The sequence below is a fragment of the Typopeltis vanoorti genome, chromosome 8 (assembly GCF_054136105.1).
Source record: "Typopeltis vanoorti isolate ZY-2024b chromosome 8, IOZ_Tvanoo_1.0, whole genome shotgun sequence".
Taxonomy (NCBI): domain Eukaryota; kingdom Metazoa; phylum Arthropoda; class Arachnida; order Uropygi; family Thelyphonidae; genus Typopeltis; species Typopeltis vanoorti.
The window spans coordinates 80,071,452-80,087,297 of NC_143556.1; the positions used below are offsets into that span (position 1 = coordinate 80,071,452).

The following is a 15,846-nucleotide window of genomic DNA, read 5'->3' on the forward strand; positions in this document are numbered from 1 at the left end:
AGTCAAATTTTATTCTGTCAAAGTGTTCAAACCAATTTTAACTTATAGATCTGAGAGCTGGGTTAGAAGTAAAACACTTGACCAAAGACTAGAAACTGCAGATATGAGGGTCCTGAGAAAGATTAGGGGCATGAACAGATGGCATCAATGGCAATATCATATTAAAAACGAGGATATTAGGAAAGAACTTGACATTATTAACATCCAGGAATATTTTAGCAGAGCTAATCTCATGTGGTATAGTCACTTAAACAGAATGGGTGAAGAAAGATTAGCAAAACAAGAGTTCTCTGCCAAGTTGGCAGGAAAACAACCCAGAGGAAGACCAAGATATAGGTGGATTGATACGGTACAATGTGCCTTAGACGATAGAAATATAAGATCTTGACAAGTAACAGACTGATTTGGAGGAAAATTGTAGATAGGAAGTTAAATGATGTAAATTTTTCAGTACTGTCGTATCCTGGACACCCCTTGAGGATACATATCAGAAATTTGTGATCATGATGATGAGCAAGTACACATTCCACTTTTCAAATCATGCACAAAGGGGGCACGTGATAGCACTCAACAGGATAAAAGGTTAAAGGCTGCACTAAGCGAATTGTGTTTGAAGGAAACTCTTTTCATGAAGGAATAAAGTTGCTAGCTTGGATGTCTTGTAATGTCTTAAAGACACCATTAGATGATTTTATGCAGGGAAGAATTATTGGGAAGCTTGAAGGAAGGTTACACAATTATTGATATTGCTAGAGAGTTTTGAATTTCACCTAGCATTATATCCGATCTATGGGCAGTATATCAAACCAATGGAATGTATTGCAGATGTTTCCTAGGAGGTTGCCCTCACCCTACCACAGAGCACAAAGACAGATTTTTAGTTATAACAGCAAAATGTAATCAACACCACAGCAAGGTCAGCTCCATTCAAGTACAGGTATGCAGATATCTCGACAAACTGTGGCAAACAAGATGTCTGCAACAAGTAGACCAATATGCTTGAAAAGCTGCATCAGTTTATCCACATCTCATTGTAGAGCATGTTTTTGTGGTGTTGAATCCATAAAAATTGGACAAGATACCAATGCACTCATTACAGATGAGTCATTTTAGTCTTTCCTCAGATGCTAGTTGACACTTGACCTCGGTTGAAAGTGGTACTGCATACCATAACAATAATGTTCTTGAAAAGGATAAATGTAGCAGTACTGGGGTCATAGAGTAGGAAGGTATTATGCTTATTGGGCACACCGAGCTACAAGTGGTGGAAAAAGGGACTATGGTGAACGATATTACAATGAAGTTCTTGAACTTCATGTTTGTTTGTTCCGTAGCACTGTAGACAAAGAGTTCACTTTTATGGATGAACACATTTTTTGTGTAATATCATTGATCAGTATACTGGCAGTAAATTTATGTCTAAATTTTGCTGTATTCATGAAAATGTTTTCACATACAAGTAAAAATGTAGTTAATCCTTACCTTTTGGACACCAGTGTGTGTGTTAAAGCAAATGTATCTCTTTTTGCTTTAAATAAATTGTGTGCTTTCTGTACCCGGTAACTGCATTATAAACAGCCGTTACATGAATTTTTTGCAACTGAAAATACTGTTTGGTGCTACAATAAATCCATTTGCTGGCATGCATGTATGCAGAGTGTAAATTTCTCTGTACTGTATTTAGTGATACAGTGCAGCAATACATGGTCTTTATTTGAATTGCAAGTCAGCAGTTAGAATTGAAGGAAGTACAGGAAGATGGTTTAATGTTAAATCTGGTCTGAGACAAGGATGTACATTATCCCCTCTGTTATTCGTTATCTATATGGATCACATTATGAAGGAAAGTGGTATTAAACATGATATCAGAATTGGAGATGTTAATGTCAGCTCTTTGCTTTATGCAGATGATGTTATACTTCTAAATAAATCCGCTACAAGTCTGCAAGATTCTCTGACTAAATTGAATAACTGTTGTAATAGATATGGTATGAAGGTCAGCAATAAAAAGAAAAAGACAATGAAAATAGGTAGAATCGTTGAAAATTTTAACTGTGTTTTGAACGGAGAACCTGTGGAACAAATAAAATATTTCAGCTACTTAGGCACAATATTTAGTGAAGATGGTAAATTAAATATGGAAATAGACAACAGAATTAACAAAGCTGGTATGGTTGGAAGTCAATTGAATAAATTCATATGGAATAAGAGAGAAATTAGTCGGAACACTAAATTAGCTGTATACAAGACAGTGTTCAAACCAGTTTTAACTTATGGATCTGAGAGCTGGGTCAGAAGTAAAACACTTTACCAAAGACTAGAGACTGCAGATATGAGAGTCCTGAGAAAGATTAGAGGTATGAACAGATGTCATCAATGGCATTATCATATTAAAAATGAGGATATTAGGAAAGAACTTGACACTGTCAGCATCCTGGAATGCATTAGCAGAGCTAATCTCAGGTGGTATGGTCACTTAAACAGAATGGGCAAGGAAATATTAGCAAAACAAGTGTTCTTTGCCATGTTGGCAGGAAAACGACCCAGAGGAAGACCAAGATATAGGTGGATTGATATGGTACAAAGTGCCTTAGACGATAGATTCATAAGATCTGATAATAAATTTAGTTTAATCCTTTATCCAAGTGTGAGCAAACAAAATTTGCGCCTGAAAGTATCTTCAGGACTGGGGTAAGGTGGCAACACCAGGGCACTCCTTGCAAAGGTGGAGCAAGCTACCAACACTCCTATCTTAGTATCTCCCATAATGCAAAACACATCTCCTTTTGCATTATGGGAGATACTGAGATAGGAGTGTTGGTAGCTTGCTATACCTTTGCAAGGAGTATCCTGGTGTTGTACCACCTTACCCCAGTCCTGAAGATACTTTCAGGCGCAAATTTTGTTTGCTCACACTTGGATAAAGGATTAAACTAATTTTATTATACTCTAACCAAGTGAAAAATAAACTTTCAATAAGATCTGATAATGTTGTAGCAAATCAGTCTGCTACTTGAGCAGACTGATTTGGAGGAAAATTCTAGATAGGAAGTTAGTAATGACGTAAATTTTTCATGTAGTACTATCATATCCTGTATACCCCTTGAGGGTACATGTTAGGAATTTGATGATGATGATGATGATAAAATTTCTCTTTGTTGCTTTTGTAGTATAGTCTCCCTTGAGAATAGAATGTGTTTTACACTATAGGAATTTCAAAATTCAGTTCAAACCATTCTCGTTGTTTCCATCGAGATAAAAACCGATCATTTCAGGTTTTCAGTAAGCAAAGTGATGGCAATATCCAAATAATGAAATCATCCTATTACTTTTGATACATTATTGCTTTAATTTAATTTTCTCTAAAACTCTTAAAGAAGAAAAAATATATATAAAACATTCCTCTAAGTGAAAATGTGTACTTTAGCTATTAATTTTCTGTTTACCTTTCAAGCACCAGCAGTGGAAAGTTACGGTGATGTGCCATTCTATACAGATTATACTGTGGATGCAACTTTGAATCATTATATGACATCTTATATGGGGGCATACTTTTTCAACAGTTCCTATTTACAAGTCGAACCCTCAACTTTAAAGGATTACATCAGGAAGCAAATGTAAGTTTCAAAACACTTCTTAATAAAATTACTAGAATTTGATAAAATGTAATTTACAAAAGTGGTCACAGATGTTGACAAACACTATTTGGTATATGGTGTTTATTATGAACTTAGGAAGTTTAATAAATACTAATGTTAAGAATAGAATACCTGAAAATTTTTCAGGGGTACACCATTCACACTACATTAACTACCTAGTACAATAAACATTTCTCAAGAGAGAATCGGAATTTGCAAACAGAATTGCTTTTGAAAAGTTGCAATGTCTGCTGTAAATTATCACTTTTTTTTTTCAAATAAACAGTGAGTTACATGCTTTCTTTTTTATGGGAATTCCATTTGAATGGCTGTTATTCTATAGAGCATTAGTTTTAGTGAATAGGTTAAGAATTAGATAATTTGGAAATCCTATTTATATGCCACCTTAAGGCATTCATGCCCATAGTGGGATTCAAAACCACAGCCTGTTAATTGGAATAGAGATATGATAACTGCTTGGCCAACCAAGTTGGCTAAGGTAGGTTGACCAAGTAGATAGCCTTCTTCCAGTTCTCTGCTATTGCCATGTACCTTTTTGTACACTTAGATTTTTTTTAGTTTAAATATAAGTTAAATGAAAAGAGACCTTTATTATATCAAGCTGACAGGAATCAGATTGACATTTAGAAAATCGTTAAACAATCATTGTATGATGTGGTATACATAATTAGCAGAAACTGAAATTCTTTTGTCATCATCATCATCAAATTCCTGCCGTGTATCCTCAAGGGGTGTATAAGATATAATAGTACCACATGAAAAAAATTACATCATTACTAACTTACTATTTACAATTTTCCTCCAAATCAGTCTGTTACTTGTCAAAACTCCAACATTATCAGATCTTATATTTCTGTCGTCTAAGGCACTTTGTACCGTATCAATCCACCTATATCTTGGTCTTCCTCTGGGTCATTTTCCTGCCAACCTGGCAGAGAACACTTGTTTTGCTAATCCTTTCCTCACCCATTCTGTTTAAGAGACCATACTACCACCTGAGATTAGCTTTGCTAACACATTCCTGGATGCTGACAACATCAATTTCTTTCCTAATATCCTCGTTTTTAATATGATATTGCCATTGATGCCATCTGTTTACGCCTCTAATTTTTCTCATATCTGCGGTCTCTAGTCTTTGGCCAAGTGTTTTATTTCTGACCCAGCTCTCAGATCCATAAGTTAAATTTGGTTTGAACACTGTCTTGTGTACAGGATATGATAGTACTAGATGAAAAAAATTACATCATTATTAATTTCCTATCTACAATTTTCCTCCAAATCAGTCTGTTACTTGTCAAGACTCCAACATTATCAGATCTTATATTTCTATCGTCTAAAGCACTTTGTACCGTATCAATCCACCTTTATCTTGGTCTTCCTCTGGGTCGTTTTGCTGAAAACCTGGCAGAGTACACTTGTTTTGCTAATCTTTCCTCGCCCATTCTGTTTAAGTGACCATACCACCTGAGACTAGCTCTGCTAACTCATTCCTGGATGCTGACAATGTCAAGTTCTTTCCTAATATCCTCATTTTTAATATTATACTGCCATTGATGCCATCTGTTCATGCCTATAATCTTTCTCAGGACTCTCATATCTGTGGTCTCTAGTCTTTGGTCAAGTGTTTTACTTCTGACCCAGCTCTCAGATTCATAAGTTAAAACTGGTTTGAACACTGTCTTGTATACAGCTAATTTAGTGTTCCGACTAATTTCTCTCTTATTCCATATGAATTTATTCAATTGACTTCCCACCATACCAGCTTTGCTGATTATGTTGTCTATTTCTATATTTAATTTACCATCTTCAGTAAAAATCGTGCCTAAATAGCTGAAATGTTTTACTTGTTCCACAGGTTTTCCATTCACAACACAGTTGACATTTTCAATGATTCTTCCTATTTTCATTGTCTTTGTCTTTTTATTGCTGACCTTCATACCATATCTATTACAACAGCTATTCAATTTAGTCAGAGAATCTTGCAGACTTGTAGCGGATTTATTTAGAAGTATAACATCATCCGCATAAAGCAAAGAGCTGACATTAACATCTCCAATTTTGATATCATGTTTAATACCACTTTCCTTCATAATGTGATCCATTTAGATAACGAATAACAGAGGGGATAATGTACATCCTTGTCTCAGACCAGATTTAACATTAAACCATCTTCCTGTACTTCCTTAAATTATAACTGCTGACTTACAACTCAAATACAGACTAAGTATTGCATGATATAATGCCCCATTGACACCATATAACTGCAGCGTATTGAATAGCTTCTCTCTTGGCACCTTGTCATATGCCTTTTCCAGATCAACAAAACTTAAATACAGATCTTTGTTATATTCCCATGCTTTCTCGACTATTTGTCGTAAAGTGAAGATCTGATCCTGACAGCCTCTATTTGGCCTGAATCCAGCTTGTTCTTCACCAAGCTTTTCTTCCACAATTCTTCTCAACCGTTTCTCAAGTATACTTGCATAGATCTTGCCAGGAACACTCAGCAGGGAAATACCTCTGTAATTCTCACATGCAGTTTTATTTCCCTTTTTATATATGAGTACTATGAGAGCTCTACTCTAATCATCGGGAATTCGTCCCTCTGTCCACGCTTTCTGAACTATGCAGTGCAGCCACTGTAAGACTCTTATACCACCATACTTCAGCATTTCTGGTCGAATATCATCTGCTCCTGCTGCCTTTCCACATTTCAAGCGTTTGATGGCTTTTTCTACTTCAGGTATGGATATGTATTCCTGACTGCATGCCTGGTCAGTGTTTTTTACCACTGTGCTGTCATCCCTGCTTGTTTCATTTAGCAGTTTTTCACAGTAATTACTCCATACTTCAAGGATATCTTTTTCTCCCGTTTTCATGTCACCTTTATCATCTCTAATTCCTTTTACAGCAGTCTTTCCTCCATTCTTAAGCTTCTTCAACAACCTCCAGAATATTTTGCCACCTTCTTGATATTTATTTTCTATATTCTTGCCAAAGTCCTCCCATGACTTTTGTTTAGCTAGTTTTACACAGTGTTTAGCATTCTTGCATTTGTCTCTATATTCTCTAAGAGCACAAGCTGCCTTATTTGACAGGAACATTTGGTATGCTTTCTTATTTTCCTTCACTGCCTCTTTAATTTCCTGTGTCCACCAGGGAGTTCTGATTTTTTTATCCTTACTGACAACCTCACCACATGCCTCGCTGGCAGAATCAATCAATGTTTTCTTCAGAGTTTGCCACTGAATCTCCAAGGTTTGATTCCTGTTCTCAAACTCTTCCATTTTTTCTTCAATAATCTTTGTGTATTTTAGTCTACAGCTCGCATCTGAGAGCTGCTCAACTTTTATTCGCTTTAAAACTTTCTTACATGTTATTCTTTTCAATATGAAATTGAATTTTATCCTGCTCAAGACTAAATAGTGATCACTTCCAATTTCAAATCCTCTGTACACTCTGGTGTCCTGCACCAGGGAGAAAACATCACTATCAACAATAACATAGTCAATGAGACTTTTCTTATTCCTAGCCTCTTCTCTCCATGTGAATTTGTGCACATTTTTATGTTGGAACATGGTGTTAGTAATAACCAGTCCATGTCCTGAGCAGAAATCCAACAGATACTTGTCATTATTATTAGCTTTGCTCTTTTCTCCAAATTTTCCCAAATTATTTTTGTATGTCCTGTTTGTATGTTTACAAATCGGTCTGAACATTCTTGTATTTAGAAGTATAACATGATCTGCATAAAGTTAAAAATTGACATTATAATCCCCAATTTTGATATCAAATTGAATACCACTTTCCTTCATGTTATCCATTTAGCTGAATAATAGTTGAGATGACTTGCCTGTACCTTTTATTCTAGCTGCTGACTTACGACTCAAATATGGAGTACACATTCTTGATATAATGTTCCATATATGTCATATAGTGTTCTAAACAGCTTTTCTCTTTGCAACTTGTCATACAGATCCTTGTTATGTTCCCACGATGTCTCAACTGTTTGTCTTAAAAGAAAATTTGATCCGGAAAACCTCTATATTTGGCCTTAACCAGCTTCCACTATTTTTCTTAGCCATTTCTCAAGTATACTTGAATAAATCTTACCCAGGAGGAGAATCTCTCTGTAATTCTCACATTCAGTTTTTATTTCTCTCTCTTTTTTTTTTTTTTTAAGATGATAATATGTCTTATCACCTGAAATTCAACCTGTTGACCAGATATTCTAAATTATGTGATGTAGTCACTGTAAAGCTTTTATACCTCCATATTTGAGCATTGACCAAATATCATATATATATATACATATATACTACAGCTGCCTTTCTATATTCAGCTTTTTGGTGGATTTTTTTTCTGCATAAGTACTATGTACTCCTGCTTGTATTTCTATTTCATCTTTATTATTATTATTTTTTTTATAACCACTGTGCTGTTACTGCATGTTTCATTTAACAATCTTGCAAAGTAATTATTCCAGACCATCTAGAATATCTTTAGTTTTCATCTTGCTTTCATCTGATGTTTTTATATAATTCCCACATGCAAGAGGTTACAAATCCCATAGTGAATCATTGTCATGTTGGGACACAGTTCAAGAAAAAAGTAGTCTGTTGATATTCTTTTTGAAGAAATGGAGGTTGTAATTTTTGGACAATAGTTTATGGGGAAGGCTGTTCCATAAATCTGAGATGGAGCAAAACATAAATTGGAATAGCAAGTGTTCAGTGATTCAGAATTAAATGTAAAAGGTTGTTGAGCAGCTTTTGCTGTTTACTGTAGATTTTGCAGGAATGGGAGAACATTGTGGATGCTGGCTCTGCTGAATAGCTCTCATGAAATTATCTTGAAAGACACAGTGCAGTAATCTGAGACAGTGGTTGTAGAGTAAGTATAAAGGGGGAGGATCATATATTAGCTGAATTGCCATCTTCTGAACATCATGGAGAATTTTTGCAAGGCCTCTGGTGCACCACCAAAAATGCGAGAGCAGTACTCCAAGTTGGGGCTGATTGTGATCTGTACACAGTTAGCTGGACAGAGATGAAAACTAACATTTTAAGAGAGAGAGCGTTTTTTTTAAGCTAATGCTGTAGAAGTGATATCATTATGCCAGGAAGGGTTAGGTTTTTGAGAAGGGAGATCTGGTTTTGACTGCTAAGCTGAGCATTATCAAAGGTTAAGAGGGTAAGAACGAAGTTACTTTGCAAAGAAAAAAAATTGTGTTTTGGAAGCATTAAAGTATGTCATGGTAATCACTGTTTAAGGACATTGATAGTAGATAATCTTGATCCTTGAGATGTTTGGACATTTGTTTGCCATATGAACAGGGCGAATAGAGAATGCTGGCTTCAGCAAAACTGAAATAGGTTTGAGGTTAGTGTGAGAAGTTCATTTGTGTGTGTAAGGCAGAGGATGGGTGAAATAACTTTCTCAAAATAATATCTGCATTAATAGGAATATCTGAAGAGAAAGAGAGCAAGAAACAATCTCCACCATAATACACAGTGAATGATTGAAGAGAAAACTGTCAATCCACTTACAAAGTGTAGAAGGTATACAGTTTGAAGCCCTCGATTCTGAACCCTATCAAATGCTTTAGAAATGTCAACTGCAACAGCACAAGTTTCTCCAGAAATCTTTCCATGGCATGTATCTATAGGTGGGTAGTGTAGGCTAGGAGTTCCACTGGGAATCTTGACTGGTGGAATCCATATCGGTCATCACTGATTAGTTTTCCAGATATTGCAGAAGTTGACTGTCCATTAGTTTAGCCAGTACTGACATGAGAGCAGTATGTCAGTGGTTTGATGATAGATATTATCTCAATTTTTTTTGGAATTGGCTGCATATGGCTTGTTTCCATGCTATACGGTGAATGCTAGCTGACCATGATATAGTGTAGAAGTTGTAGAGATGATAAAGGACAAATGTTAGTTGAAGAGCACATCTTTTTAGCAGAGCTGGTGGGATAGCATCAGGACCAGAAGCCATTTTGGTATTCAGGTTTTTAAGATTCTTATAATTTTTTGGCAGAAGGCCAAAAGAAGCATGTAATGCAGTGTCCAGGTAAAGTTGGTGGTTATTTATCTTAGTACCATCTATGGAGATAGTGTTTGAGATGATGACAGGTGGTCAGAGAGCAAGAAAGAGGTGGAATTACAGATGGGCAGAAATTGTACCTAGTAACTTGGTAACATAAATAAGCAAGAATACAAAGGTGCAATAATCTTTCCTTATATCCAATATGTAACTGACAAGATTTCTAAAATACTCTGACAGTATGATAGAAGTGATTTTGCTCTACTACCAGCTCTCAGGATTTTTACATCATCCTAAAACACTTCATTTACCACTAAGAAACCAGGTGTTTATATAAAATCTGCTGTTTGTGTAAGATTTCAATCTCACATTTTGTATATTTTTTATGTGACTGAATTCTTACAAACCATTACCATGCCTTCTGTCTCAGGTGGACAAAGCAAATCTTGTAACAATTTGATTGCAGTGCACTTATGAGTGATGAATCACTGTCAAAGTGACATGATGCATATAATAAAGTGCATAAGCAGAAGCTGAGAAAGACAAGTGGGTGGTCCAGAGGACTTGTCCAGAAAAAAAGCAGTGCAATTCTTGTCCGCCATTCCAATCAAAAGGACTCCTAGCAAGAGGCTGGTCTAGAAGGGTATCTGCCAGAGACTCCTGTTCAGGAAGGACTCCTGTCCAGAGACTTTCCCACAGAACTCTGCCTTGAGATTTTTTTCATCATAAGGAGAGGAAAGCAAGAAAGAAGGGAGTTGTCAGAAACCAGAGTTGAGCATTGCCAGTATAAGTGAAGAAGAATAGACTCAACTAATTGCAGTACACCACAGGTGTACTGTACAAGTCTTGTACTATATTAAAGTGAAGAATGATTCATGGGTTGCATTTGATATGCTCACCAGAGTAAGGGTATGCTGTTTCATTAATCTTTGTTCAGAAGACATTGCCTTTCCTGCTGAGAGTAATCCAGATTTATTTCCAAAGGTGGTCGAAACTTGCCTAATGCTGCAATGTGCTAAAGAAATATGTAGCAGAATTGTCCATGTAAGTTAAATAACACTGCCACTAAGTAATATCCACCCCTCCCAAAAGCTGCAGTTTGTTGAGAACTAAGTGTTCATGATCAAAGAAATTTTGTGTGTTGTGAATTTTGTCCAGTAAAACTTTAGACATGCTTCAGTGAGTCTGAAGCAATCATTAGATAAGCTTTTTAAATTGTTTGAAGTTTTTGTTCTAAGATACTTGACAAAACTAAAGTTAGTTGTACAAATGTGATTAAGCACGTGTTGCATATATTCAGTACTAAGAATAGTGTAATCATAGTGATTAAACATATAGAAAATTATAATTTTTGCGGTATCGCAGACAGTAAGTTACTCTGCATTTAATTGTGTAGTACAGCCATTGTCTCCTAATCTAATATATTTGTAGGATTATTTATTAGGAGATAATGGCTGTATGTTACACAATTAAAAATTCCTGAAATCAAAACTGTAACACATCAGTATTTACTGTTTACTTAAGAATAACCCTCTTATCCTATAATCAGTAGATGAATCTGTTTCCATACTACTTAACACGCAACATACACATCCTTCTTGGGTCATGATATGCATGACGTGTGAAAATGAAATGCCATATATATATATATGGATCATAACTGCTTTGTCAGTAAATTAATATGAAGCTTCAGAAATGCTGTTCAAACCTACTCAGTACAATAAAAACTAAGTACCCATTTGGGGAAGAATGGGATCGTGTAACTAACTGTTTGTGTGTGTGTGAATGAATGAGACTTCTATGTGGTAGTATTTGACTGAGGCCAACTATCATTCCACATCAAGTCTATGCGTCGTTCATCAGAAATCTCTGTATATAGGTCTTAGATGTGATGTACATTGTTTTGAGACTCAATGTTTCTAGACTAAGTACATACGTCATCATGTTAACCCAGCATTTTTCAGCCATAGATCTTGTTAGCGTTGATACAATACAGGTTTCTTGTCACTTATCTGTTAATTATTAGTTTTCTGTTATTTGTAGTTTTATTGATTATATAAACATTGAATCACTGACTAACATTGAAAAAATGTGAAAATCAATGGTTTCAATGCCGTACTTATTTTCTCATACCTGAACAGCCAGCCTCCTACTCTTGAATATTTTTGTCTTTTACCCATTGGGAATGGGGGAGAGCGATGTCATGTAACTCACTGTGTGCGTAAATGAGTGAGAATTCTATCTGGTAGTATTTGACAGATTTTAATGCTGAGAGTGAGAATGAGTGAGACTTCTATGTGGTAGTATTTGGCAGACTTTAATGCTGAGAGTTGCATAATATTTTGCTTCCAGTAATACGATGCTTTAAGATGCTGGAATTAACAAGTTCTGCAACAGCATTTGAGCTATGTCTGATTTTTTTAAATTCCCTCTGCTTTGGTGATAAGAAGAGGTAACACTTTCTATAGATTTTCTCTAATTATCACCTCTTTGCAACTAATTTTAACCTCTCACCTTTCTAACCTAACTTTTTTCAACAGTTCCTATTTGCAGGCTGAATCACCAAATCTGAAGAATAATATCAGGAAACAAATGTAAGTTTCAATATGCTGTGTAATAAATGTGTTAGAAATTGATAAAGCTCTTGTCAGTTAGGCTTAAAAAAGATTAATGTCAAGTCATATTGATAGGCTAGAACAATGTTGCTATGGAAATATTATGAGTTATATTCATTGTGATTAAATTCAACTGCTTTGTAGCTCTTTCACTTGCAAAGTAGTTGAATCTTTAGTTTGTAGCAACCAGAAAGGTTAAAACATGGATTTACATGACTGGGATTTAATGTGATCTCTGTAGATTCTATGATTGTTTTATGTATTTCAGAGTAACAGTGATATAGAATGTGTAATGCGATCCAGAATCTTTGGCTATGATCTGGGTTGCCTGAAGATGCCACATCTTGTAAGAGATGTGTTCCTGTTTTTGTACCCTGTCTCTGATGTGCTCTTCAATGTTATTCAAGTTTTTTTGGTGTGTCCAAAATATTATAGCTGCCACACCTGACAATAAACTATGGTATTTTAGTGGACCCTGCTTAACAGAGAATTGCAATTTGATCAAGGGAGTGAACAACACAGAATCCTAAAAGTGTATAAAGTTATAACTAGTTCAGTAGCAGTGGAACCAATATTAGGGAGGGAGAGAGAGAGAGAGAGAGAGAGTATACTTTCTGATTTGATTATTGTTAGTTCTGCAGCAAGTCTCTTCCAAGTCAGATCCAAGCAAGCCTTGCTGAGATATTTTATGTTATCTATTTTGTAAGTAGATATTAGTAAGGAATTTAAATTCTGTGGCTATCTTATTTAATAAGACAGCACAAGTTTCCAGTAGTTGAGTGATGATTAATTTTTGTGGTATATAATGGTGTGAATTGGCATGAAGGTATATATTTGTGGTTGTTCAGTTGGTTTTCTATAGACAGATTTTGGTAAGATATTAAGAAGATATCAATAAATATTTTTCATAATCTGTTTGCTTGGTGTTAGCATCACTCTGATGATAGGCTCCATGGTCATACCTAAATTCTGTTGTGTATGGTGTTATGCATTGTTTGATTACAAGCTTGAGTTTTTTTAAGAGTTTATTTCTTATTTACCTATGCACCCTGTGATGATCTTTATGAAGTTTTTACAGAATGTATGTTGTTTAATTGAGTGAGATCATGAAAGTGCTTGTGTAATTACTAAAGGTTAAAAAGGATCATCCTATTGACATTGCCAACTGCAAGTGAAGAAGTCAGCCATGAGAACAAGTGTCATGAACTTGTCTTGGACAAAGCCATTGTGTCCTTCTCCAATGACTGAAAATTTGAACATTTTTCATGGAGCATTTCTAGCAAAAAGAAGCTACAGATCATTTAAGTTCAGTTATGGCTTACATTAAGTTTGATTTGGCCTAGATCGGAATATTACTTTCACCAAGTAATGTATGTCTAGAAGATGACGTGTCATGCCTGCAATAACCCCCAACAATAGCCTGTCAGTTGGAACTTGGAATTTTAATCTTATTTGAATGTATGTGCAACATCAAGCCTGTGTTTTGTATTTATTGTTTTAGTTTGTTTTTGTATCATGCTCCTGATGATATGCAGTAAGATATTATTGAAACTGTTGGGATTATTTAATTATTATTAAAATTATTATATGCCACGTGAAGTTCTGCGCATGGTAGATAGTATCTTTAATAGCAGAAATTGTAACTGAGTTTAGAACAGGTGGCAATGATAGAACCACCATTTCATGTTGTTTGTGTGGTATACCAAAGCCAACTGGTTTAAGAGATTTTAAAACTTGTTTGATATCTGATAATTGACTGTTTTTCATTTCATTACCACTTGGAAATCTTTGTTTCCTATTCCTAATCTTTATGTCAAAAAAGAAATTTCTTTTGATGCCAGCAGAAATTATCATTAGTGTGCAGTGAAGTCCTTGCCAAAACTTCCTTTTTATCCACAATGAGATATCTGTAAACACCTGTCAGACTGCCACACATCCCTTGGACATATCTTAGCACTACTACTATCTCCAGAAATTGGTAGATATAACCAATACGGTATGCTTGTCTCGAAATACTCTGCCAGCTCGGGGTAAAAAAGATGACATAACGAGGCACTGAAAATTCGTACATACTGTATTGTTTGAAATGAAAATAAGTGTATCATCAATGTGAAAAGCAATCAAAGAGACAGAACACAAGGCAAATACAGCTACAACACTGATTTTCTGGCAGCTCCTTTCACCTAGATAAAATTACAAAAGCATACTTGAAATTCTGGTGACCACCTGACAAGATCACTGCACTTACACGAATGGCATTGTTTGTGCACACACTAATTATTTATATCTGTGCTTGTGGTGATGTTTTCATTTTGAGGTGATTTTTTCTTATTTTGCTTACATTTAGCTAAGCCAAGAACAAGCACAAGTCCATAACTACTTACACTTCATCGTTTATACTCTGGTGTCTAAAACCTAAGGATGGACACGATTTCTGAAGATTACGATTGCAAAGCAGACAAATCAGCTTGTGACAATTTGTATAATATAATTGACGATTTTGAGTAGAAAGCAGGTATACACACATTCAAAATTTTCAAATCATGCAAAGGGCTTATGTGGTAGCAATCAGCAGGATAAAAAAAGCCAAAGACTGTGCTAAGCAAATTGTGTTAGCTTAACTATTCCTTATCCTTAACTATGTCCTCTTTTCAGAAAGGAATAAAGTTGCAAACTTGGATGTCTTGTAAGTCTCAAAGACATCATCTAGATCAGGGCTGTCCAAAGCATTGCCTTTGGCCCGCAGTTCTATTTTGTGCAGCCTGCCTATGGGTTTTGATTTTCATGAGCAAAAAAAATAAAACAACAATTTTAATCTAATGCGTATTAGATATCTTAATTCTATTACTAATCGATAATCTTAATGTTGGCAATTTTATTTGATGTTTTTACATCACTATATACCCACGTGTTTTTCAAATATGAGATGTGTCAAAGAAGCTTTCTTACACTGTTTTGTTCCAACGCGCATGCTCTGGGCACTCACGGGGAAAGTGAGTGCGCAATTAGTTTTGTTCAGCTTTCGAGGTTGTGTCGCTGCTGCCCACCAGATTAATAGATATTTGATTAATTAGATAACAGATTAATAGAGCATTGTGATGAGGCCTCGGATAGATTTTTTTTTAATTTAGCCCTCAGATTACCTAAGGACAATCCTGATCTAGATGATTACAAATGGGGGAAAAATTATTGGAATGCTTGAAGAAGGCCGCAGAATTACTGATATTGCCAGAGAGTTTGGAATCTCACATAGCATTGTATCCTAACTCTGGGCAGCATTTCAAATCAATGGAATGTATTCCAGAAGTTTGCTAAGATTTTTGGTTATAACAGTTAAATGTAATTAACACACAATGGCAAGTCAGCTTCATTCAAGCCCAGGTCGCAGATATCTCAACAAACTATGGCGAGATGTTTGTGACAAGTAGTCCAATACGCCTGTAGTCTGCGTTCCTTTATCCACAGCTCACCATAGAGTATGTTTTCAGTGGGGTGTTGTATCCATAAAAATTGGACATGACACC

At 35.5% G+C, this 15,846-nt stretch overlaps 1 protein-coding gene across 1 annotated transcript in view; it reads left to right on the plus strand.

Annotated features, from left to right (window-relative positions):
- The window catches only part of larp (La related protein), a 321,561-nt gene that overhangs the window by 91,689 nt on the left and 214,026 nt on the right, over positions 1-15,846 (plus strand). The window contains exons 7-8 of the mRNA XM_090396411.1: positions 3,455-3,617; positions 12,248-12,301. Coding sequence (XP_090252537.1) covers positions 3,455-3,617; positions 12,248-12,301 — 217 coding nt within the window. The remainder of the gene's footprint in view (positions 1-3,454; positions 3,618-12,247; positions 12,302-15,846) is intronic.